Source organism: Furipterus horrens, unplaced genomic scaffold, assembly GCF_987537825.1.
Source record: "Furipterus horrens unplaced genomic scaffold, mFurHor1.1.pri manual_scaffold_2, whole genome shotgun sequence".
NCBI classification, from domain to species: Eukaryota; Metazoa; Chordata; class Mammalia; order Chiroptera; family Furipteridae; genus Furipterus; species Furipterus horrens.
This window is the reverse complement of record NW_028327172.1, coordinates 151,408,666-151,435,878: the sequence shown is the minus strand read 5'-3', so window position 1 is coordinate 151,435,878 and position 27,213 is coordinate 151,408,666. Positions and strand designations below refer to the sequence as shown.

The 27,213-nt window shown below is 43.2% G+C and overlaps 1 protein-coding gene across 1 annotated transcript in view; it reads right to left on the bottom strand.

Annotated features, from left to right (window-relative positions):
• Positions 1-633: 633 nt before the first annotated feature.
• MYO3A (myosin IIIA) overlaps positions 634-27,213 on the bottom strand; it is a 223,605-nt gene continuing 197,025 nt past the window's right edge. The window contains exons 30-33 of the mRNA XM_090268047.1: positions 22,717-22,823; positions 14,186-14,226; positions 12,665-12,808; positions 634-875 (exon numbers count right to left, since the gene is read on the bottom strand). Coding sequence (XP_090124173.1) covers positions 755-875; positions 12,665-12,808; positions 14,186-14,226; positions 22,717-22,823 — 413 coding nt within the window. The 3' untranslated portion in view covers positions 634-754. The remainder of the gene's footprint in view (positions 876-12,664; positions 12,809-14,185; positions 14,227-22,716; positions 22,824-27,213) is intronic.

Below are 27,213 nucleotides of genomic sequence, written 5' to 3'. Positions count from 1 at the left end.
GAGGGATTTGGAGATTTGCCTGGAGGCCACGTTTGTGTCTCAAGTACGGGTTGTAACTTCTTATATGTGCTGCGGGTGATGGTGGTTGGGTTCTTTGAGGATGAAGAAGGAAGGCACCTCACTCCGCCCCCCCCGCGCTCCGGTTGGGCCCCAAAGGGGAACACAACGGACCAGCCCTGAAAGCCATGGACTCTCCAAGGCACTTCCTTTATTTAGTAACCTTAATACCAAGGGACGGGAAAACAAGAATTTTAGATGAAGTTCTTCTTCAAAACTTGCACACCATCCTCGCGCTTCTCCTTCATTCTGTCTTTATTCCGTTCTCACAGACTCAACTCGCCCGCGAGTGTCCCGCGGTCCTGGGAGAGGAGTTTCCATGAAATAAGAAATCTTTTAAGTCACCCATAATGAGAAAGGAGTAGTCAGCAAGAGGTCAGGCGCCGTCGGGTTCTCAGAAGGAGGCGCAAAGAAGTGAACAAAGAGATACAATGGGGGCCAGGGCCAGGGTTGCCCCAGCTGGTGCGCTGCGGGGAGTGGAAGGTGCGGGAGCGCTTCGAGTCGGCATCAAAAAAGCTCCCAGGTCTCGGCCTTACAGGTGCCGAAGGCGCCCCCCCCCCCCCACTCGCGGTGGGAGAGCGCCGCGGGAAACCCCTGCCAAAGTCCGAGCGGAGACTTCAGCGCCTGAGCGTCCTCCCCTTGGGCCCTTGCACTCCGCAGTCTCCGGCACATTCCGGCGGCCACTGTGGCAGCCGGATTACATCTGCGGGACCAGGCGCCGGCGCTGGGAGGTTTTGCGCAGGAGCCTCCTGTAGTCGTAGGGATTGTTCGTGGGTCCGTTCTCCTCCTCCTCCTCTGGCTTCTCCACCGCCCAGCACCTGCGAGCGAGACCCAGGGCCAGAGCGTCAGCTGCGTCAACTCGTGCAGCGCATCCCCGCCCACCCTGAGTTAGGCAGGTCCTCTTCTCTGCTTCTCCCACTGTCTGCTGGCGTTTGAGAACGCGCATTTGAGAACGAACATTCAAAACGTCGGGCTTGTGGTCAAACGGATCTGCGATAATTTTTCTCAGCAGGTTTTCAAAACTCCTCTGAGCCAAGGAGCAGAGCTGGTGGAACCTGGTGACTGTGTATGAATGACCCTTAGTAAAGCGTCAGAATGTGTAGTTCAGAAAGGTGAGCTTCTTTTGGCTTGAAATAACTCACAACAAATAAACAAATACTAAATTAGCTGCCTACTGATCAACCATTATTTTGCATGTTTATACTGCTCAAGTGTTTCTTAAAAACGCTGCCACTGTATCTAACCAACCACTCAGTGACTTTCAGCTTTGTCGGCTTTTTCAGTGTTTTCAATGAGGCTGTTGAGCCAAATTTCCTAAACCTATTGCTGGGAAACCCTGCCAACGTTTACCTTTGGACTCCGCAGTTGGCCCCGGGGGAAGCAGGGTGCTACCTAAAAGGCAGCTACGGAGATTCATCCATTTTATCCCTGGATCGCCCAATAAGTGTCAACCAGCAGTGCAGGTGATGAGTGAACAGAAGTCCCTGTTTTCATGGAGCTTATAGTCTACTATGTGAGAGAACCATAGACGGCTTTTAATATCATATGGTGAAAGGTGCTAGGCAGACAATTAAATAAAGCAGGCTGTGGGTATGTGTGTCTGTGTGTATAAGCCATTTCATAGAATGATCAGGAAAGGCCTCTCTGATAAGTTAAGGAGGTGAGGAGAGACCTGAAGGAAGGGGAGTAGTAGGCCAGGCAGATCTCTGGGGGAAGGGCAGTCATTCCAGCATGACAGTCAAACAATGTAAAGGTTCCAAGACTACAGTGTGTATACTGTATTAAAGGTACAGGAAAGAGGCTTCTGTGGCTTAAATGGAGCAAGCAAGAAGAAGAATAGCAAGGGATGAGAGCAGGAAGAATGAGGGGATAGTATGACACATAATTTAGTGCTTTAAGACCCTGGCGAGGACCTGAATTTTGCTTAGAGTTCTGAGCAGATGAATGATTCTTAAAAGTACCTGGCTGGCAGAGTGGAAGTCGATAGGCTTGTTAAAAGATACTTTGATAGTTCAAGCCAGACTGATAATGGCTTGTTCTAGTGCTACAGAGGAGGTAAGAATTGATCAGATTCCAGTCATACTTAACAAGTAGAACTGAAATAATTTGCTGATAGATTGGTGTGGGGTGTAAAGAAAAGGAATCAAGAATGTCCCCAAGGTTTTTGGCTTAAATAGCTAGAAGACTGGGGCTGCCATTTGAGATGGGGAAGATCTGCGGCAGAGGATATTTTTTGGGGGGAGGTAAAGATTTTGGTTTTGGTTATGCTAAGTTTACTTATTAGCTATCCAACAGGAGATATTAAATAGACAGCTGGAGATATAAGTCTTGATCTAGGCTAGAGATTTCAGTTCAGGAATTTTAAGTAAATAGATGATACTTAAAGCCATGAGAATATATGTTGATAAAGCGAGGTACTGGGACACTCCAATGCTGAGAGGTCAGTGAAATGAGGAAAAATCAGCAAAGGAGAATAAGATGGAGGAGCCAGGGAAGTAGAAGGCAAAGCAAGAGAAGTCCTATCCTGGAGGCAAGTGGAAAAAATATTTAAAGAAAAAATAAGTAATTGTAAAGAAAAAAATGTTAAATGCTGACAGGGCAAGATAAGAATTGAGAATAGATAATGACATATGGCAGAATGAGGTCAGTGGTGGCCTTGACAGGGGCTCCAGGGAGACTTGGGAGGAGGATGGGGAGGAGGTTGCGTCATTCTCATGTGCTACTCTTGCTATAATGAAGAGCATGAACACGGGTGGTCTGGGAGGGGGACTGAGTCAAGGGTGTTTTTTATGATGGGTCCAATTGCATCATGTTCACAGATGGTCAGAAATTGTGCTGTAAAGGGAACAAATGTTTAAGTTGTAGAGAAGAGAGGTGACAACTGCAGGACAATGTTCTTGAGTAGAGGAAGGATCTAAATTCAGTGCACAAAAGGAGGACAATCATTCATGCTAAACTGAGGAAGGTATATGGGTAAGTGATAGATTTGGTGGTGGAAGCATGTGCCTGTTCTCTGCTATTGTTTTCTCCATAAAATAGTCAAAGAGGTTGTCTGGTCATAGTGGGGAAGTTTTGAGGGTTTGAAGAGAGAGGAGGATGTCTGAAAGAGTAAACTGGGATGGTGGAATAATGGATTTTTAGGGAAATGTAGTATTGCAAAGTAACTTTAAAGGCCTGCCTAAAGTGTGTGTTCCTAAGTTTTAAGTGATAATAGACTTTTTTTCTGGGCTGTTCAGCTACTTGGGTGTAAATATGGATTGGGTAGGAAGTTGGGGTTTAGCAGTTGAATATAACTGAGGGAGAAAAAGGTAAGGTCATTGAAGGTATAGGCAAATAAGGGAAAATAATGAGAGGCTAAAAGGAAAGACTAAAATTTGGCTGCAAGTAGAACATGCCTTTATTCTAGTCCATTTTTAACAGATAATTTAAAAACGAAATCTTTGGGTTTTTGCACAGCAAAGGAAACCATCCCAACAAAACAAAAAGAAAACCTATTGAATAGGAGAATGTATTCACCAATCATACATCTGATAAGAGGATAATATCCAAAATTTATAAAGAACTAATACAACTCAACAAGAAAAGAACCTACAAATAATCCAATTAAAAACAGATACAGAACTTGAATACACATTCCTCCAGAGGACATACAGAAGCTCAACAGACATGAAAAGATGCTCAATGTCAATTACCTGAGAAATGCAAATTAAAACCACAATGAGGGAGAGCAACGGGGAAAAACTGGGACAGCTGTAATTGAACAACAATTTAAAAAAAAAAAGGTTAAAAAATAAGACCACAATGAAATATCATCTTATACCTGGAAGAATGTCTATTGTCAACAAATCAACAAAGGACAAATGTTGGAAAGGATGTGGAGAAAAGGGAACCCTTGTGCACTATTGGAAATGCAGACTGGTGCAGCCACTATGGAAAACAATATGGAAGGTCCTCAAAAAATTACAAATGGTACTGCCTTATGAACCAGTGATTCTACTTCTGGCTATATATCCAAATAAAACACAAAACACTAATTTGAAAGAATATCTGCACCCCTACATTCATTGCAGTATTATTTACAATAGCCAAGATGAGGAAGCAACCCAAGTGCCTATCCGTAGATGATTGGCTACAGAAGATGTAGTACACATATACAATGGAATATTACTCAGCCATAAAAAATAATGAAATCTTACCATTTGTGACAGCATGGATTGACCTAGAGGGTATTATGCTAAGTGAAATAAGTAAGTCATAGAAAGGCAAATACCAAATGCTTTCACTTATATGTAGAATCAAAATAAAATAAATGAACAAAAAAAATTGAAACAGACAGAGAACAGACTGATGGTTGCCAGCTGGGAGGGGGTTTGGGGGACGAGGTAAGAAAGGTGAAGGGATTAAAAAGTACAAATTGGATGTAAAGTAGAGCATAGGAAATATAGTCAATAAAATTGTAATAATGATGTATGGTGCCAGGTAGGTACTGAAAATATTGAGGGAAACACTTTGTAAAGTATGTGATTATCTGAGCATCATGCTGTATACCTGATACTAACAAAAAATACTGAATATAAACTGTAATTGAAAAATTAAAAAAAAATTTTGGGACGGTCTTTCAGGGTATCTTGAGCTCAGTGGATGCTTGACAGGGAAGGTCTTTGGGTGTTATCTATCGGGAGGATCTTGGGTAACTGACTTGAATTCTCATATCTGTTCATCTAATTTCCGGTATAAGAATATTGAGGATCGAACTTCCGGCCAAGATGGAGGCATAGACAGACATGCTGCATCTCCCTCCACAACTAAGAAGGAATACAACTACCTCAAAACTAGAAACAACCAGAAGTTCCAGAAAAACAAACTGTATGGAAGTCCAACAAACAAAGATATAAAGAAGAAATACTCATCCAGACAGGTAGGAGGGGCGGAGCCGGGGCAGAGAGGACACAGTGTGGTGGTGGCAGCATTGGCGGCAGCGGCAGGCTGGCAGAAAGCATAGTTACACATTTAAAAAAGTCAGGAGGGACACCTGGGGAGTGTTCCCAATTCCTCCCCAGACCTTGCAGCTCACGGTCCCAGCACTGGGGAAAATCAAGCCTCATTGCTTTTGACTGTGCAAACCAGTGGGGGTTGAGGGAGAGGCAGAAACTGCCAGTCTCTCAGCAGAGTCCACTTGTTTAAAGGGCCCCCACAGTCCTAGAATGTCCGCAGACCCATCCACTCTGGGAACGACAGCCAGGGCAACAGCTAGAGAGGCACCAGTCCCATATGGAAGTGGGAGAAGTGCCTGGAAAAGGGGCGAGTGCTGGGCAAGCGGCATTGTTCCTTCTCAGGCCCATCCCCCACATACAGCACCACAATGTGGTGAAACAGGTCGCCCTGTGCTCACGAAATCCTAAGGCTCTGCCCCTAACAACGTAACAGGAGCAACAGCTCTACCTAAGACACAAAGGCAAACACTCACAGGAGACTTCCAGCCAAGATGGAGGCCTAGACTGATAAGCTTCATCTCTCTCCACAACTAAGAAGGACTCGTCGTCGGCAGCCGTCCGTCTCGAGAGACGATGGCGTAGCTTCTTGAGAGTCTATCTGCACCGCCGAGAATGGCTGTGCAGTCCGATTCGGGAGTGACAATCCCTGCCGCACTTGTTACAGGTGAAGGCAGATGGCTGTTGTTGCTGCTGTTGACGCTGCTTCCGCCTCGATCTTTTCTGGACCGCCTCCTCGTTGCGCGCAGCCTCCGCGCGTGACGTACCTTGCCTGACCGCGAGCCTCCAGGCTAGGCGGTCGTCTGCTTGAACTTCCCATGTGTTGAGATTGATGGAGCATTGTGTCATGTCCTTTTTGCAGATGTCTTTGAACCGCAGTTTTGGGCGCCCTGTCATCCTCTTGCCTTCTGCTAGCTCGCCGTAGAGGAGGTCTTTGGGGATACGGCCTGCATCCATTCTTTTGACATGGCTGAGCCACCTGAGGCGTCTCTCGCTAAGAACTGCATGCAAACTGCTCATATTGGCTCGCTTCAGCACCTCGGTGTTGGGGACCTTATCCTGCCAGGCGACATGCAGGACGCGTCACAGGCACCTCATGTGGAAGCTGTTGAGTTTCCTTTCGTGCCTTGCATAGGTGGTCCACGTCTCGCTGCCATAGAGGAGAGTGCTGAGTACACAGGCTTGGTAGATGCGCAGTCTGGTTTTCTCAGTGAGGCTGGAATTATTCCACGCTCGCCGATTCAGTCTGGCCATAACTGTGGCTGCCCTGGCGATTCTCCGGTTGACCTCCAAGTCGACTGACAGAGAGCTTGAGATGGTGGACCCGAGGTAAGTGAAGTCGTTGACAACCTCCAGGGTGTATCCGTCGATGGTGATGCATGGGGGAGTCCCCGTGCCTTGAGCCATAACATTCGTCTTCGTCAGGCTGATGGCTAGTCCGAACTCCTTGCATGCGTGGGAAAGGCAAGTGACTAGCTGCTGGAGTCCCTCTTCGGAGTGTGATGTCAAAGCTGCGTCGTCGGCGAAGAGCGTCTCACGGATGAGCACCTCTTTGACTTTGGTCTTGGCTCGTAGACGGGCCAGGTTGTAGAGCTTGCCATCGGATCTGGTGTGAATGAAGACACCCTCGCTGCAGTCCTTAAAGGCGTATTGGAGGAGCATGGAGAAGAAGATTCCGAACAGCGTAGGCGCGAGGACACAGCCCTGCTTTACTCCGCTGCTGACTGGGAAGGCCTCAGAGGTTGCGCCGTTGTAGGACACCGTGCTGTGCATGTTGTCGTGAAAGGACATGACCACAGCAAGCAGATGTGGTGGACAGCCAATCTTCCGTAGCAAGCTGAAGAGTCCGCTTCGACTGACCAGATCAAACGCCTTCGTGAGGTCGATAAAGGCGAGGTAGAGTGGTTTATGCTGCTCGTGACACTTCTCCTGCAGCTGGCGTAGGGAGAAGATCATGTCCACTGTTGATCGGCCAGCTCTGAAGCCACACTGGGACTCTGGGTAGACGCGGGAAGCAAGGGTCTGCAGGCGGGCAAGAGCGACCCGGGCGAATACTTTGCCGACGACGCTGAGGAGAGAGATGCCCCGGTAGTTGTTGCAGTCGCTGCGGTCTCCTTTGTTCTTGTACATGGTGATAATGTTGGCGTCTCTCATATCCTGGGGGATGTAACCCTCCTTCCAGCAGAGACAGAGTAGATGGTGGAGCGGCTGTAGCAGGACTGGTTTCCCGCTCTTTAGGATTTCTGGAGGGATTCCGTCGCTTCCTGGTGCTTTCCCGCAAGCGAGGCGGTCGATGGCTTTGCTGAGCTCTGCCGCAGTAGGTGGGGTATCTAGCTCCTCCATGACTGGTAGGTCTGGGATGGCGTTAAGAGCAGTGTCTGTTACGGTGTTCTTCGTTGCGTACAGCTCGAGGTAGTGCTCGGTCCACCGCCGCATTTGCTGTTCCTGGTCAGTGATGACCTCACCTGTCTTGGACTTAAGGGGGGCGATCTTGGAGGGGATTGGGCCTGTTGCCTTCTTGATACCCTCATACATTCCTCGTGCGTTGCCTATATCGGCGGCTTCCTGAATGCTTCTGCACAGGTTTAGCCAATAGGTGTTGGCACAGTGGCGGGCGGTCTTCTGGACTTTGTTCCTGGCAGCCCGTAGAGCTTGAAGTGTACTGGGAGTGGGCGTGACCTTGTAAGCCAGTAGGGCCTTCCTCTTAGCCTCGATCACGGGTTCCATTTCTTCCCAGTGAGCCTCGTACCAGTCAGCGTTCTTCCGCTCTTTCTTCCCGTAAGCAATAATAAGAAGGACTACAACTACCGCAAAACCAGAAATAACCAGAAGTTCGAGAAAATAAATGGAAGTCCAATGTATGAAGTTTTAAAGAAGTGGTGCTCGTCCAGATGGGTAGGAGGGGTGAAGCCTGGGTAGAGAAGTCAAACTGTGCTGGCGGCAGCAGCACTGGCGATAGTAGCACTGGCGATGGTGGCGGGATGGCGATAAGCACAGACACCCGTATTTAAGGGGAAGGCGAGAAGTGCCTGGGGAGCATCCCTGGCTGCAGACCAGACCGGTCAGCTTGTGATTCCAACACGGGGTAAGGCAGACCCCCATTGCCTCAGGCTCTGAGGCCCAGAGGGCATGTCAACGAAGGAGGAGATTCCTGGTCTCTCAGCGGAGAGTGAACAGCAGGAATCTATCTTGGACTCCAACTCCCACAGAAAATGCCACAATGTGGTGAGAAGGATCGCCTGGTTGTGATGAGTTCACAGGGCTCTGCCTCCTATAGCGTAGGAGGTGTGACAGCCCCACCCAGGAAGCAAAGATAAACACAAAACTATCAGGATGGCACAGATCATAATAGAGATCTCAGTGATGCAGCTGACCATACAGCAAATATCTAATCTAATGAAGCAGCAGATAGGAAATCTTTCTAAGGCACAGTTTAGAGCTTTGGTTATAAGAATGCTTACAGACCTAACAGCAGATCTTAAGACGGGGAAGGAATGAAGGCTACTCCTGCTGAAATGAACAAAAATACATATGAAACTAGTGGTGAGGGAAAGGAAACCAGGGATCAAATCAACAAATCGGAACATAGGGAAGGAACAAACAGCCAACCAGTGCAGAAAAAGGAAACGAAGAGTGAGGAAATGAGGAGAGGCTCAGAAGCCTATGGGACAGCTATAAGCGGGCCAACATCTGAATTACAGGGTTGCCAGAAGGTGAAGAAGCAGAACTAGAAATTGAAAAATTATGTGAAAAAATAATGAAGCAGAACTTTCCTAATGGGGGAATGAAAGAGACTTAGAGGTCCAGGAAGCACAGAGAGTTTCAAAAAAACTGGACCCCAGGAGAACCACTCCAAGACACATTATAATCAAAATGTCAAAAATTAAGGATAAAGAAAGAAACTTAAAAGCAGCAAGAGAGAGGAAAAGGATTATGTACAAAGGGGTACCAATAAGACTATCAGCTGATTTCTCAAAAGAAACTCTGCAGGCAAGAAGGGACTGGCAAGGATTATTCAAAGTAATGAAAAGCAAAAACCTATAAGTACAATTTACTCTATCCAGTGAAGCTGTCATTCAGAATAGAACTGCAGAGAAAGTGCTTCCAGGACAAAGTGAAACTGAAGGAATTCATCAAATTCAAACCACTGTTATATGAAATGTTAGAGGGACTTGTTTAGGAGAAAGAGGATCAAAACTATGAACATTAAAATGAAAACTATATCACAACCAACAGAAGCTAGGGAACTGAAACAAAGGCAAACTAAGTAGGCAACGAGAGTGGGAAAATAATTACAGGTATGGGGAATATTATGAGGGGAGGTCAGCGGGGAGGGGGGAGGGGGAATGGGAGGGAGATGGTACAGGAATTAAGAAGCATAGTAGGAGGGAGTGGAGTAGACAAGAAGATGTTGAGAAGAACTATATGCACAACCAATGGGCATGGAGTAAGGCGGTGACAACTGGAGGGAGGGTGGTCAGTGGGAGGAGGGGAACAATGGGAAAATAAATTGGGACAACTGTAACAGCATAATCAATAAAGCACATTAAAAACAAACCAAAACTCTAAAATCAGTCCATAAAACTTGCCTAACATTACAGGAAAAATGTAGCTGCTACTATTTCTTTCCTCTTTCGTTAACATTTTCTAGGCAGAATGTGACCTGCTGTGATGTTTTCTCCTTTAAATGCTACTATTTGCTACTATTGATGTTGAAATAAACATTCATTAAAATATTAAAAAAAAAAGGAATATTGAGGATCAAGAACCTGCTAGGTACATCACACACATTATTTTTAATTCTAAGGACAGGTTATCAGGGCTTTAATTTTTCTCATCATCAATCTGCAGATCAGAAAACTCATTGATATAATGAGGGAGGAGTAGAGTGGGGGTTCAAACCCAGGTCAAATGCACCCAGATCTTATACTTTCCCCACTGTATCCCTTTGTCTTTTTTCTCCAGATACTTCGTTCATTATTCTCCTGTCCCTAAACTGAGGCACTCTTGTTCCATTATCTTTCCTCCCTTGCCCCTTCCATCCTCTCCATATCTTCTTGTCCTAATTAAAACTTGGCTATACCTTAAGTATCCCATGACTCTTTATTGTTCAACAGAGACCCCACCCAATCCCATCTTAGGAGGAAACATCAGTTCTGTTGCTCTCTAATACTATTCTCTAGTCACTGACTACCTGTCACCACTTTTATTCATCAAGAGACACTTAACTCAACATTGCTGTTGTCTCTGATTTCCAGATCTACTCACACCTTCCCAGGTGGTATTAGTACTGTACTTGGTATGTATCTGTGTGTATGTATTACATATATTGTCAGAATAATTTACATATAATTTAAATATATTATATAAATTACATTATATTTATTTATAGTCTATACATATATAATATAAAGTATATAATAATTTATAATAAGATATATATTCTTTCTGCAGTAGTAACATCAAACTTATAGTTTAGCCTGAAGTTTCTCTAATTGTCCCAAAATATCCTTTAGAACTGCTTTTTCTGTGTTGTTTTTGTTTTCTGTTTTAAATCCAGGATCCTATCAAGGTTTACCTAGTGCTTTTGAATGTTTTGTCTCTTTAATCTTCCTTAGTTTAGAAAGATTCCCTCTTGGAGTCACCTTGTTCAGCTTTGTAAGATCAATAGACTTTCTAGAGTCAAGTTTCTTGGATATAAGGATCACATGTCATGTACCAATGTATCTACCCCTTCTTCAAACACTCAGCAGGTGGGGTTGTGTATGGAGGTTATACAGAGCAGTCAGTGGCTAAGGTTGTTGACTCTAAATGCATGAAGGCCTGCCCTGGCCAGGAGACTCAGTTGGTTGGCATGTCGTCCCATAGACAAAAAGGCTGTGGGCTCGATTCCTGGTCAGGGCACATACCTAGATTGCAGGTTTGATCCCCAGTCAGGGAACATGCAGGAGGTAACCAACTGATTTTTCTCTCTCACATCAATCTCTCACACTCTCTAAAATCTATAAACTTATTCTTGGGTGAGGATTAAAAAAATTAGACTCAAGAAGGCCCATGTTCAAATGCTGGCTCCATCACTTATTATCTAGGTGAGTATCTGTAGTCACTAAACTTTGTAGACTTAGCTTTCTCATCTATAAAATGGGACAATAATAGTGCCTCAGAAGGCTGCTGTGAGGATTCAATGAGATACTTGCTTAGTGTTTAGCACAAGGTAAGCCCTCAACCAATGCTAACTTCTAGCATTCTTATTCTAGTGACACAAGCTAAACATCCATAGACACTAAAAGACCAGGTAGTACTTCAGGGATGTAATGCTGTGTGTGTGTGTGTGTGTGCATGCACATGCCCGCGCATGCTGTGGTGGAGAGGAAGAACATATTTGGGAGGAGGCAGACTGGGTTGGGTTATTAAAATGGGAAGCAGGTAAGTTAGTGAAAAGCAATTTGAGCAGGGAGTGAAAAAGCTTGGATTCTGGTTCAGTAACTCAATGTGTGACTTTGGGCAAGTCACTCAATTGTTCTGGCACCTAGTGTTCTCCCATATAGAACTCAGTGGTTAGAATGAAACATTTCTAAGCATGCTATGGTTCTTGATCCTAAGATGAAATAATGCATCTTCTTTTGAGTACATGGGGAAGAAATTATAGTTGAGGAAGATTCTAGAAAAGATGGTAATAGCCATTTTTATGGACCACTTCTCCTATGTCACATCTGGTGTCAAGTGCTTCACTTATATCATTTCATTAATTTCTATGACAACATGGTGAATCAGTTATTAGTAAATCCCTTTGGAGATGTGGAAGTGGAAGCTTAGAGATCTAGTAACATAAACAAGGTCACTTAACTACCCAAATCAGACCCAAATCTGAGAGTGTCTGATTCTAAAACCTCTTCTCTTAACCACCATCTCACACTGTAGAAGAGAGAGGTCAGGGGCCCCGAGTACCCTAGGCTGATAGGACATATATTTAGGACTTTGGAAAAACAGCATATCATAGCCTGTTATTGCTCCCATTTCTCATACTCCACATTTCCGTCTTACTATGTGCCCTCAATTTCAAAAATTCATGAAGAATTTCTAGGGAAAGAAAAAAATTCCTAAGGTAGCAATAGCAAGCAAGCTACAAATGGTTTGTTAGATGATATGCAACTCAGTGGCAAAGTGAGAGATCAAATCTGAATTACATATTTCTATATAATCTTTCTTCCAAATTTTTTTTGGTCTAACATCACTGATTCTGAGAAATTACACAGAAGTGATTAAAATTACATTGGTTAGGACTAACCACAATTTTAAATTTGGTTTATTGTTTATAATTAGTATGACTATAAATTTATCATCCAAATGGAGGAACTTTTAAAGGGAGGGGGTGATATTAATGATTACACCAAGAAAACAGATATAAACTGGGATTGTTCTAGAAAAACTGGGATCTCATTACCTACCATAATATTTATGGTTTTACTTTTAGACAACACATCAATAATAAGAGGGTAATATTAAGTAAGCGCTTTTTCATTAAATGCTTTGTCATACATAAAATTAAAGTGTTTTAGAAATGGAATTGTGAGTATAAAATTGAAAATGGTGAACTTTAATGTGAAGTTCATTACCTTTCATCAGCCTTAAAATATTGATTTTGGAGTTCTCTCTGCTGCCTTTGTCCTCTTAAACTAGGGTTACATTCCTTTGGTCCAGAGCGAGTGGGCAATAATTCCTTATAATAGAAATCTTCCATATCTAATAATTTCCCCTGGCTGCAAAAGAACACATAAACACACCGTAGCATTAATCAAACCTTCTATTCACTTAAGCTTATAGGGCACTTGTTCTCTTTTTTTAAAGTGCTTATTGTAATTTAGAGTAACACACATGTCAATAAAAGTAGGAATAGTCTTGAAATGTGCAAAAGTAGCATATACCATAAATTACAAAGAAAAACAAAACACTTATCTCTTATCTTTAAGAGAACATTATCTGCTGGAGGGGCTTTTCCTAGTTTTGTTGTGTTCAACTTGGCACAACATTAATAGTTACCAGGCAGCCAGCGATTACAATGTTCCCGTTTGGCCAGTCTATGTCAGAGCTCACAACAGACCCTCGGGCCACTTTATATATGAACACATAGCATTTTCCACTTTTATCAATCATCAGTACATTGATATACACAATGTTTCATGATCTTGCCTTACTTCCTTTACAGATAACGTTCTGTCGTCCCCCTGCCCGTTGGTCTTTAGGGAATTGATTTTTGTGCTAGATTTGAATTCCTGCACATGACACACATGGGGCGTGTCCTCAGACATTTTAGTTCTTGGATTTACTCTGACTACGGTTCTGGTACCTGTGGTCCTCAGTATCTGTAGGGTGATGGGACTTCATATGAGGTAAGCTGGGACGGGTCTGGGCAATTACTAGATGTTATGGTGCTTCTGGGGAAAAGAGCTTTATGAGGTCCAGATACCAACTCATAAATGAGCTTTCAGAATGCCATCAATTCATAAATTAGGAACTCTGTGTCTGCTCATGCTTAACAAAGAACCGTCATTTGCTATTAGCATTGTCTGAAATGAGTTGATTGAAATAGTAAAGTATTGGTCAGCGAAAATATTATTAGCAAAGGGAAACAGTATGAATTTAAGTGTGCCACATATGCAGGTGATACAAACCTTATCTTCCTAACAAATGCATCAAAGTGAGATCTGGCATGTCTGGTTTCCAAGAACAAAAAGCAAAAATGAGTTTGGGAAAAGAAAGTTCATGGACATTGGCATGTTCAAATTGCCCAATCAAAACCATATCAATGAACCAAAACCAACCAACCAAACAAACAAAAACCTAACCAAATTCTGTATTGGGACAGTATAATTCATTCAAAACTCTTTGATGTTTTTTTTCAAAACTCTTTGAATTTTTAATGTACACTTTGCACAATGATAGCTCAATGGATTACATTTTCATTAGACAAGATCTTAAACCACATACAGGCATTATTTGTAATATAAATGCAATGAGAGCACACTACTTTCCAACTCTATCCACATAAAATTGGTGATTATTAATATAATTTGAACACAGGTTTATATTTTGGTTTGATAAGATAACTTATTGAAATCCAGAAAAAAAATAATTACCTATCTTTCCTTGGTCTTCGTTTTTCTTCTTGGATTGACTTCTAAAGGAAATAGAATAATTTTCAAAATCTATAAATATTATGATGTGATTGATACGTTACTATAATCTTAATATATAAATACATTTGTTCCTATAAAACTAACTTAGAAATAAACAAGCATACACAATATTTTAAAGATCTGAATAAATATAATTTACTCAGTTTTACTAATTATGAATTTGTGATTATTTTTACCAGGACCAGACTTAATTTAATCTTTACATTCCATTCAGAAAAAAAGTTTACCACAGTGACAACTATATATAAAATTGTATAAGGTCTGTCTACCTACTAATGGTGGCAAAAGGTCAGAATTTATGGAAAATTCATCTCTCTTCACAAATGAAATTGTGATTTAGGCAGGTAATTAGACTGCTCTGATGTCTTGTTTCCATGACATCGTCTGCAGGTAAAGCAGATGACGAGTGGACAGAGAGGGCAGCTGCAACTGTTTATGAAAGGATGAAATTGACATCACTAACTTATAGGAGCCCATTTATGGCATAAAAGTAGCAGTGCAGGTGATACAGATGTTCATTTGCAAAATGTTTTCATAGTTGAGAAATTTATGTATCAAGGCACAAATCTGAATATTTAAGTATACATATCATTAGAAATATTTTAATCAATACTTTAATTTGAATAACAGAATGGTACTTTGCCCTACATACAAAGTAATATTATCTTTGGTATTGTGACACTAGTCATGTGTTTCACTGTGTGCTAGCTCAATATATTTGAGCTCATATATTTACTTGTTAAAAGAGCATATATGTTTCTCAGGCTGAAGAAACAAATACCACACTCACCTTGAACAAGCTGAAAATATGATAGCTGTGGAAACTATTATGCAGATATCAAGTTGGCTGGCACCATAAAAGTGCAAGATAATAAAAATGGTAATTAATAATGATTTGTAAGTATTTATGGTTTTCCCAGTATTTTTAGACACACAACCATTTTTCCTCATGATTTATCATTTGTAATAAACTAAAATGTTGGCTGAGTCAAACAGTTCAGTTTCTTTAATACTTACTGGTTGTTATTTTAGTGGGTGGATTAGACAGAAGTGAATGCTTAACTGTATGAACTCTGGGAGTGCATCCTTCAGAAAACAACAATGTAAGGAGCAGGAAACCGATTACATTCCTGTTCTCCTTCCCATTTCCTATTACTTCACATTCTTGACCCAATGCCCTGGGCTAGGAGGTGCTTACAAATAATTATATCACCAGCATAGGTTCATGGCCCCCAGTGGTCCAGTTAATGATCCCTGGGACCAGGGTGGTGTTTGCTGTGGTTGCTGTTGTTTTAATTAATATGACAGAGGTCCTGTCTTCTTGATCCACTGTCTGGAAAAAGTCTGTTTTGTTCTTGATAACAATTTTCTGCAATCCAAAATGATGCTGAAACGATGACTTGATGTTGAGAGGCAGAGATCCCCTTTATACAACCAAGAATCAATCAAATAACATTCTGCCCTTGAATTGTTTATATCCCTGGGAGGTAGTATATGCAAAAGTTCTCAGTTGCAAGAACTCTTAGAAGAGGAAATACTGTCCAGGCTTTATTTCACTCTTGCCTCTGCTAGAATATTCTAATGAACTGTAATTTGACAATAAATTTTTTCAAAACTTACTTAAGATGGTTTATAATAGAAGCAATTATACAATCAAGGCAATAAAACAGAAGTTGTAAATAAGAAAGAAAGAGGAAAAAATTGAAATGTATTTAGTTGGAGCCTCACATTTGTCTCCTAGTTTCCTCACTGCTGAGTCCAGAAGGGAAGCATGAAACTGTATTCTTTATACAGAGAAGGAAGCATAGTACACATCATGGGAGAGGATTTAATATAATTTTTTAACCCACGGGACTTTATATTAGGGGCATTTATTGCTTAGACCAACAATATTTTCAATTATATTTTGAAATTACAAATTACCAACTTGAAATTTGAAATGAAAATAAAGAAGCAAATGTCCTATGGCAGTTTCTTATGGAATGAGAGTAAAGAAGAGAGAAAGACAGGAGACAAAGATGACTCAAGGAGGAGCTATTCCCATGAGGGTGTTTCTAGAGGAGGCCTTGAAAGATCCACAGTCTTAGCTTATAAGAACTTGGAAGACTGAACTGCATCATGCTCCTTTTCCTCTTACCTGACATAAAGAAACACATTTTATAAAAAACTTTAAATTTCATGTCCTCTATATCATGGTAGATACAGTTTTACATTACTTTTGGAAATACACCAACACTATTTATTTAGAGGTCTTCACAAGAATGAAGGAAATAGCCAAAACATAGGGCAGGGGGGAAAGATTTTGGAACAGCCAAACTACCTACTGCAGTGGGGGGGAGGTACTGGAGAAAATAATAAAACTGGAAGGCCTTTGAAATGACATGTTCAGTTACTCTTTTTGGTGAAGCAAACGAGCGCCAGGGGTCTCCTCTGACGGTGGGAGAGGTCATCGCACCTCACTGGACAGCTACCGTCTCGCCATGGCTCGCCTGCCCCACTGGGTGCGTGGGGATCAGAGAGGCACCTCTCGAAAAGTGGGCCACAAAACACCCGCACCAGTTAATTCCAAGCAAACAACAAGAAAGAAGCCTCCGGCTCTTCGACTCGCTAGCTGGAACATCAGGACCATGTGCCCCGGACTTACTGCAGACCTTCCGTGGATCAAGGGTGCCAGGAAAACCGCTGTCATCGATAGGGAACTGGCACGACTAAACATCGACATTGCGGCTCTACAGGAGACCCGGTTGGCCGACAACGGAACTATCAGAGAAACCAACTACACCTTCTACTGGCAAGGGAAGTCTCCGGACCAACCAAGACAGCACGGTGTTGGCTTCGCTGTGAAGAACACGCTTGTTAACTCCATAGAGCCACCCACAGGAGGCACAGAGAGATTACTTACCCTCCGATTGTCAACAACTTTCGGCCCAGTCAGCATTCTTAGCGCGTATGCCCCAACCCTCTGCGCCACCACCGAAGAGAAAGAACAGTTCTACCATGCACTAGACGAAGCGTTATCCAAGATTCCCAGAAGTAACGCTCTCTATCTCCTTGGAGACTTCAACGCAAGAGTAGGAGCCGACCACATGGCCTGGCCCACCTGCCTTGGAAACTTTGGGAGAGGAAAGATCAATGAGAATGGTCAGCGACTGCTTGAGCTTTTGTGTCACCACGGCCTGTGCGTGACAAACACATTCTTCAAGTGCAAAGAGATCCACCAGGTGTCATGGAGGCACCCCCGCTCCCGTCATTGGCACCAGCTTGACCTCGTCATCACCAGAAGAACGGATATTGGCAGCACCCTCCTCACCCGCAGCTACCACAGTGCAGACTGCGACACGGACCATGCCCTCGTGGTAAGCAAGGTGCGCATAATGCCGAAGAGGTTGCACCACTCCAAGATGAAGGGTCGCCCACGCATCAACACCAGTTGTGCCAGCAACCCAGTTAAGACCCAGCAATTCATCAACAAGATGGAAGATGCACTCGGCGAGGGAGTGGCGGCAGATGACATTATCGAATCCAATTGGCCACGTCTCCGCAACGCCATATACAACTCCGCCATTATTGCTTACGGGAAGAAAGAGCGGAAGAACGCTGACTGGTACGAGGCTCACTGGGAAGAAATGGAACCCGTGATCGAGGCTAAGAGGAAGGCCCTACTGGCTTACAAGGTCACGCCCACTCCCAGTACACTTCAAGCTCTACGGGCTGCCAGGAACAAAGTCCAGAAGACTGCCCGCCACTGTGCCAACACCTATTGGCTAAACCTGTGCAGAAGCATTCAGGAAGCCGCCGATATAGGCAACGCACGAGGAATGTATGAGGGTATCAAGAAGGCAACAGGCCCAATCCCCTCCAAGATCGCCCCCCTTAAGTCCAAGACAGGTGAGGTCATCACTGACCAGGAACAGCAAATGCGGCGGTGGACCGAGCACTACCTTGAGCTGTACGCAACGAAGAACACCGTAACAGACACTGCTCTTAAAGCCATCCCAGACCTACCAGTCATGGAGGAGCTAGACACCCCACCTACTGCGGCAGAGCTCGGCAAAGCCATCGACCGCCTCGCTTGCGGGAAAGCACCAGGAAGCGACGGAATCCCTCCAGAAATCCTAAAGAGCGGGAAACCAGTCCTGCTACAGCCGCTCCACCACCTACTCTGTCGCTGCTGGAAGGAGGGTTACATCCCCCAGGATATGAGAGACGCCAACATTATCACCATGTACAAGAACAAAGGAGACCGCAGCGACTGCAACAACTACCGGGGCATCTCTCTCCTCAGCGTCGTCGGCAAAGTATTCGCCCGGGTCGCTCTTGCCCGCCTGCAGACCCTTGCTTCCCGCGTCTACCCAGAGTCCCAGTGTGGCTTCAGAGCTGGCCGATCAACAGTGGACATGATCTTCTCCCTACGCCAGCTGCAGGAGAAGTGTCACGAGCAGCATAAACCACTCTACCTCGCCTTTATCGACCTCACGAAGGCGTTTGATCTGGTCAGTCGAAGCGGACTCTTCAGCTTGCTACGGAAGATTGGCTGTCCACCACATCTGCTTGCTGTGGTCATGTCCTTTCACGACAACATGCACAGCACGGTGTCCTACAACGGCGCAACCTCTGAGGCCTTCCCAGTCAGCAGCGGAGTAAAGCAGGGCTGTGTCCTCGCGCCTACGCTGTTCGGAATCTTCTTCTCCATGCTCCTCCAATACGCCTTTAAGGACTGCAGCGAGGGTGTCTTCATTCACACCAGATCCGATGGCAAGCTCTACAACCTGGCCCGTCTACGAGCCAAGACCAAAGTCAAAGAGGTGCTCATCCGTGAGACGCTCTTCGCCGACGACGCAGCTTTGACATCACACTCCGAAGAGGGACTCCAGCAGCTAGTCACTTGCCTTTCCCACGCATGCAAGGAGTTCGGACTAGCCATCAGCCTGACGAAGACGAATGTTATGGCTCAAGGCACGGGGACTCCCCCATGCATCACCATCGACGGATACACCCTGGAGGCTGTCAACGACTTCACTTACCTCGGGTCCACCATCTCGAGCTCTCTGTCAGTCGACTTGGAGGTCAACCGGAGAATCGCCAGGGCAGCCACAGTTATGGCCAGACTGAACCGGCGAGCGTGGAACAATTCCAGCCTCACTGAGAAAACCAGACTGCGCATCTACCAAGCCTGCGTACTCAGCACTCTCCTCTATGGCAGCGAGACGTGGACCACCTACGCAAGGCACGAAAGGAAACTCAACAGCTTCCACATGAGGTGCCTGCGACGCGTCCTGCATGTCGCCTGGCAGGATAAGGTCCCCAACACCGAGGTGCTGAAGCGAGCCAATATGAGCAGTTTGCATGCAGTTCTTAGCGAGAGACGCCTCAGGTGGCTCGGCCATGTCAAAAGAATGGACGCAGGCCGTATCCCCAAAGACCTCCTCTACGGCGAGCTAGCAGAAGGCAAGAGGATGACAGGGCGCCCAAAACTGCGGTTCAAAGACATCTGCAAAAAGGACATGACACAATGCTCCATCAATCTCAACACATGGGAAGTTCGAGCAGACGACCGCCTAGCCTGGAGGCTCGCGGTCAGGCAAGGTACGTCACGCGCGGAGGCTGCGCGCAACGAGGAGGCGGTCCAGAAAAGATCGAGGCGGAAGCAGCATCAGCAGCAGCAACAACAGCCATCTGCCTTCACCTGTACCAAGTGCGGCAGGGATTGTCACTCCCGAATCGGACTGCACAGCCATTCTCGGCGGTGCAGATAGACTCTCAGGAAGCTACGCCATCGTCTCTCGAGACGGACGGCTGCCGACGACGAGTTACTCTTTTTGAGGAAACTGCTGGCCCTGAGTTGTTTCGCCATGGCTGCCCAGCTCTGGAGTGTTAGAACAGCCCTGACACCATCAGAGCAGGATGTGCATACCTGGTGGACATTCTCCTCTCCAGGGGCATCCTTCTCAGGACCAGCCTACTCTTAGTTTGGACACAATAATAGCAATGTTCCCCAGATGTAAGAGATTAAGAGCATCAAATCATAGAGAGCTGGTATTGATGTTAAGGTCATCAGAATCACCATAGTAAGAAGTGACATCCAAGGAGAAAGAAAAGCTACAGAAATAGGTAAAACAACCAAAAGCACAGTGGTCCATGATGGGCAGCTTCAAGGATACCATTTGCAGAGCTCGGCAGCCCCCAGACCACTGTACTACAGTAGAGTCTTGTTTACCAAATAGTCTATCTACAAGTGACCCATGTGTTCCAGCAGCAGCAGCAGGGCTGCCACCGTGAGCAAAGTCTCTGCCTTCACAGAGCTTATAGTCTACAGGGGAGAGTCAGACAGGAAACAAGTAGAGAAATAAATATTTGCAAATGTTCTGAGAAAAAAAAAAAAATGAAGCAGGGCCAGGGAGATGCAGAGAGATGCGGTGCTGCCTTAGACACGGTGGTCAGGGAGTCTTGCTGATAAGCATAGATCTGAATGAAGTACATTTTTGCTCACTGCAGTGACCCTGGGTCATCAAAAAAGGTTTAAAGTGTGCCGTATAATATATTTTAGAAAGATTTTCATGAAAACCACTTAAAATGACAGTTTTGATGGATAAAGGGAGTGAAGCTCCATATTTCTGTAAATTTCACTTATGTGTAGCACCCCAAACCCAGGTAAGGGCCAAATATGAACACATGGTCTGTTTTCACTTACAATAACAGACTAGTTTTCTTTGTTTTATTTTTCACTGAAGTCACAGATTTAAAGATTCAGGTTTATAAAAAGGATTCTAGACACTAATAACTTAAGATGTGTTAAAACACTTTATATTCATTAAAAATTAATAGTTCAATGACCACATAAGATTTTTGGTGGCAGGGACTCATTTGTGAGGCTCAGAATCTGCTCCAGTCTCACTGACTGGTTGGTTGTTAGTCATAAATATTCCTTCTTATTTTTCATATCAAGAATGGTATCTGTTTTTGAAGCCACGGCTGCCAATTGTTATTTCAGTGGCAATTAATAAGGGTTATTGAGCATCATTTACTACTTATATTCAAGGTTAATAGGAGATGATTTTTCCTTTCTAATCTTATTCTCTGCTGCTCGGCCTCGGAAGGAGTCTGGGCTTTCTGCCGAGGGCGTTGCTAAGCTACAAAGGGACTAGCAAGGGAGGAACACGATCAAATTGACGGGTTAGAGAAATTTTCTAGTATAGGCTTGAGAGGCTGAGATTAGAAGCACTTGGGTGTTGCCTGAAGCATTCCAGGTAAGGGACAACGATATTTAAAGCAAGGCAGTGAGGTCAGAAGAGAGAAATGAATGGGGGCCAGCCTTTTACAGTAGAAGTCACACTTGGGAGAGAAGGGTTAGATGTCAGGGATGAGAGAGACCAGGTCCATGACGACACTAGGTCTTGGTTTAGGTAACCAAGTGGATGATGGTGGCATTTGGAGAACAGAAACAGGAGAGGAAGGGCAGGCTGGCAGCTGACATGCAATGAGCTCACATGCTACCTGCCCTGAGTGAGAGACCTCAGTGCAATTAGTGACCTTGACAGCTAAGAAGTATCTTATCTGTGTATCAGAGTCCTGGTCTGTGATATGGGAATTCCCCCTTAAGGGCTGTTTCTAGGAGTAGATATCACAGTGCAGGTGAACATACCTCATTCCAGGACTTGAATTTAAAAGGGAATGAGCATAGCAGACATATCTAATTGCAGATAAAATACAAAATGAATGACTTGGAAAAGAAATGGAAACAAAGAAATACCTAAAAACAACTTTATGAATGAGATAAATATTTTAAAACTATTGAGCAAATTAAGAAATTAAATTTTTGTAGTATAATGGTATGCAGTAATCTTTTAAAAAATCTTTATTTTTTATGAGATCCATATGGAAATATTCGTAAGTGAAAAGATATGCCTAGTATTTGCTTCAAAATCATCCAGTGGGGCTGGGGTTGAATGGATAGAGGAAATAAGATTTGTTGATAATTGAGAAAAGTGGTGATGAATATAAGAGTTTATTATACTATTCTACTTTTGTATGTGTTTAATTTTTCCATAAGAAAAGTCTTCTTTAGGAGAGAAAATAAATAAAAGGTGCTCAATAAATGTTTCTTTTTCCTCTTCTTTCCCTTCTATTTTCACCATATTTCACCCACTCACATCAGGTCCTTCTCTGAAGAGCTCCCACTATGGCACAATTCTCTTTCTGGGTTAATGTTTGCTTCTCAGCTCAGATAATGGACCAGCAGAGAAAACTGCTGGGAAGACGTGGGGTTGCAGGACTGTGGGAGAGACCTGGATGGTGAGGAAGAGCGGCTGCAGGACAGCCAGGTGCCCAGATCCTCAGCCAAGCCTGGGATAAGAAAGCAGAAACTGAGGGACATCTCCCTTTTACAGAGTCCTCCCTTGGGACGGGCCTAGTGGGGTCACAGTTTTGTGGGTGCTATGGCTCCCATCTGATAATAGGAGTGAGCCACTTACATGTAGTAGATAATAGTATGTGCAGTCTTCAGGGTTATTTAATGTTTTGGGTTTCCGGGGCCGCCTTGGGGGTCTCAATAGTTTTGGTTCCTCTCCTTTGGAGATACCTACAAGAAAAGTGATTATAAACAAGTATTCAATTACAAAGACAATCACCAAGCAACGTTTTCCTTTTGGGGTAAATAAAGTATTATATATACACCACTGGGGCTAAAGCTGGGAGAAAGAGGCAATACCTTTGTTTCCCCAATCGACCCTTATTATATTCCTCACCATTCACTTCCTTCCAATTGTCTGGTGGTCTAGGACTCTGAAAGGTAAGGGGGAGAAAAGAAGAGGAAGAAAAGAAATGCGTAGTTCGGTGACATGGAATAGCATAGTGCAGCTCAGAGGGTGATTGGGCAGAGGAGACAAAGCTGCTAAAAAATCTTTTAAAAGAGGTATTATGCTCATAGGATCTTCTGTCCCTTCTCTCCCCCTACTGTCAGCCTTACACATCCACCACCTATCCCAGCACTGGCTGATCTTCACTTTAAAGCACCACCTCATGTAATGGCCCAAACAAGGAGGCTGCTCATCTGCAGGCTTGACTCTTTTCTAAAAGCCTACTCTAACCTTTTGCCAAAATTTAGAACCTCACACTATTAGAATTTTCAGACCTGACTTAAAAAGTCTTGACTAAGAAAGAAGAATGTTTGCCATCTTTTTCTGTCCTTTCTGTCAATATAGCCAAGTTCTCAAAGCTGTAGCAACATTATCAGAATATGCTTGTTAGTGATCATTATAAGTGTCTTTATATTTACAAAGCTAATAGGCCTCTCACAGAGTATTTCTGTCCATTTTTCATGATTCTTGACACCCCATCCACTGACTGCACTTGTGCAGGAATGTCTGCTTGATAGATATGTGGAAAAGGGATCTGGGTACTTATTGGAGAACAGCCTACATTTAACAGATACCTGAGCATACAATTCTTAGTTGAACTTTAAGGGTAGTAACAGATCATTATTATGTATGATAAAGGGGCAGTAATGATCCCTAATTCTTAGTTGTAGAATACACAGAGAAACTGAATTGCTCCAAACCAAAACTAATCAAATCAAGTCAAACAGAATCAAATCACAGAATATTTAATACTTACTATGAGTAGACAAGCATGACCGGCAGTGTAAATCAGCTTCAACCAGGATGGAGGGGACACCTTGATGTCTAACTTCCTACTCCCTTGTCCAACCCACTAGGTGTACATTCATAGTCTAATGTCATCCAGCTCATTCATTTCAAAATTTATGGGAAATTGCTGGATGACAAAGACACATCAAGAGTACTTCCAGGAAGTGTAACACATAGAACAACACTAATCAGGGAAAACCAGAACAATCATACATTACCCTCCTTTTTTGAATAAAATGAAAGAAAATGAGGTCTTTGTTAATGAGAGTATGTTAAATGGAGATCAGTAATAGACTAATTACTAATTAGGAGGAGTGAAAGCACTTTTCCAACCCATCCTTGGAAGTCCATCTCCCATTCTCTCTCTTTCCCTTCTCCTCTACAGCAGTAGACAGTGGAAGGAATTTACATATCCTGTCTTAAGACTGTCACAGGCATAAGGAGAAATGGTAAAACCTGAATTCTTGCCACCAACATAAACAGTGTGTTTAAAAATTATTTCCATTCTCTTTGCTTATCATCTGCCCAGTGCTGCTTAGTACACAGCTTCTATTGGCTCTTGCAGAGTTTTATTATCTTAAAATGTATTGGTCATATTCACTTATATTACTTAATTGAATCTGAATAGAAAGAAATATAAAAATATAGTATCAAGTTATTACTGTTTTAGAAACATGAAAGTGACCTGTGACTAAATTTTAACTTGACTGTTAATATTATTTAAAGTCTAAATTAAAATATCAGAATATTACTATGGTAACAAAAATTAACTTAATTGAAAATGGCAAAGAATTTGAATAAACATGAGGAGAGTGAAAAACAAGTCAGATTCTGGGAATAAAAAATCTTGCTCTTGTCTCCATTTTCTCATCAAATTTCCCCCAATCTGATTTTTGTTACCAAGACTCTACCAAAGATGCCTTCTAGGTCAAGGGTGGCCACTTTATTGAAAAGGCCCTTTATCTGTCCTTATTATCTCTGACTTTTTCAACTTTTAACATTAGAAACCACTCCTTGCTTTCATGGCTAAGGATGAGGTTTCTGAGGGCAGACACCTTATCTTATCTATCTTTGTGTTCCTGGCACTTGGAGTCATGCTGGACACAGAGTAAATGCTGAATAGAAGTTTGCTGGGTGAGTAAATAATCCCTTTGCCTGTTGGATTGAGTCACGCCCCTCTCAGCTCCTTGCACTTTCCAGTGCACTCCACAGTGATGACTCCCTAGTGCATTCCCCAGGTTTGACCCTCTCAGCTTCCCCACAGGTCTGGCCCTGATTTATTATCAGATATTCCCATCTCAGACTCTCAGTCTCAAAGGGGCCAGCAGCCGCCTTCCTTCTCCATCTAAAATTCTGCATACCACAGCCTCAATGGCACCATTATTTCTGTCCCCTAGTTTCAAAGTACTGATCTCACCTTGTCTTTTCCCTCCTCTTCATTTCCTATACGTAGAAAACTATCAACTTCCATCAACACTGAAGTGGTATTTCAGGAAGGAAAATCTGGTCTTCATTTGTAAGAAATTTCATCTTTCAAAAAAATTTGTGAAGCTTCTTTTTCCTTCTTCATTAAGCCTAAACTTCTAAATCCAGATTACATACTTCAGCAGTTTCAACTTTATCTTTCACTTTCCCCCAAACTAACACTCTCTTGTGCTCAGCCTAGTTACCTCATAGGAAGCCCGACACACCATGGTTATAGCTATAACTTGGTTTTTTCTCATCCTCTCACAGCGGGGTTTTTGTTGCCTCACTGAAATCTCCAGCATCCTTCAGTGTCTATCTCTTGTCCCATCTCTTCCCTGAAGCTTTCACTGACTGTCCAGAGATTTCCCTTTCATATGAACACCAGTACTTAAAGGTACTTAAAGGCTGCACAAATCATCTGAAATGAGTTATGGGTTGGATTATGTTTCCTCAACATTCATATGTTGAAATCCTAAGCTCTAGTGCCATAGAATATGACCCTATTTAGAGAAAAGGCCTTTAAAGTGAGGTCATACGAGTGGGCACTGACCCGGTATGACTGGAGTCCTTTTAAGAGAAAGAAATTAACAGAGACACACACAGAAGGAAGAAGGTGTGAAGACACAGGGAGAAGATAGCCATCTACCAGCCAAGAAAAAGGGTCTCAGAAGAAACCAACCTTGCCAATACCTTGATCTTGAACTTCTAGCCTCCAGAACCATGAGAAAATGAACTGTTACTTAAGCCACTCAGTCTGTGGAATATTGTTATGGCAGTCCTAGCAAAATACATAAAAGCTTACCTTTTTTTTTTTTTTTTTTACCTGTGATTTGTTTTTCTAAATAATGAGAAGGTGGAGCTCATGACTTAGGTTCTCATGCCCTCCTGCCTTGTCGCTGGTGTTTGGAGACAAGAGCTTTGAGTGATTCCATCTCAGCTTAGAAACACAGTGCTAAGTGAATAGTAGATACTCAATATACTTTTTAAAAACTGTGTCTCTGTTGTCACCCCAGGTATAAAAATAAATTCCTGATGCATTAAAGAAAAATGTAAATAAAAAACCAACAAAACTCTTGAAAGAGAACAAAGAGGCTTCACGAACAATCTAGGGGCACAAATGTCTTAAAAAAAAGTTCACCCAAGGATATGTTTATTGATTTTAGAGAGAGGGAGAAAGAGAAGGAGGAAAGGAGGAAAGAAGGGAGGAAGAGAGAGAGAATCATTGATGTGAGAGAAGAACATCAATTGGTTGCCTCCAGACATCCATACATGCCCCGAATGGGGATGGAATCCACAACCTAGGTATGTGCTCTCAGGAGGGATTGAATCTGCAACCCGTTGATGTAAGGGACCATGCTCTAACCAACTGAGCCACCCAGCCAAGGCACAAATGTCTTAACTAAAGCTCAGGAGTCATAAGAAGGCAGACATATCTGCCTATTAAAAAAATAGATAAAAACCTTAATAGGACAATGAAGTCAAAAGACACACAATAGATTTGAAAAACTATATTTATAACACAGATGCCAAATAAAGGGTTGGTATTACTAATATTCTTACAGACTGTTGAAAGAAATGTCAATATTTAGGGCCTTTTAATAAAGCAACCAAAACCAAAAATGCCTGTCAATTTGGTAACTGACATATGCTATAAAATTATGCCATAAAATTAAAATCCTAGAATACAAGGACATTTTCAAAGATGTTTACTGGAATATTTTCCATAGTGACAAAAAATTTTAAAAAGTGGATATCTGACAACAGAAAAATGGTTATGTAAATTGTTGTGATCCACACATATAAAAAGAATAAATATAGCAATTCCAGTTGATGTGCAGGTATTCCTTGTACAGGTGT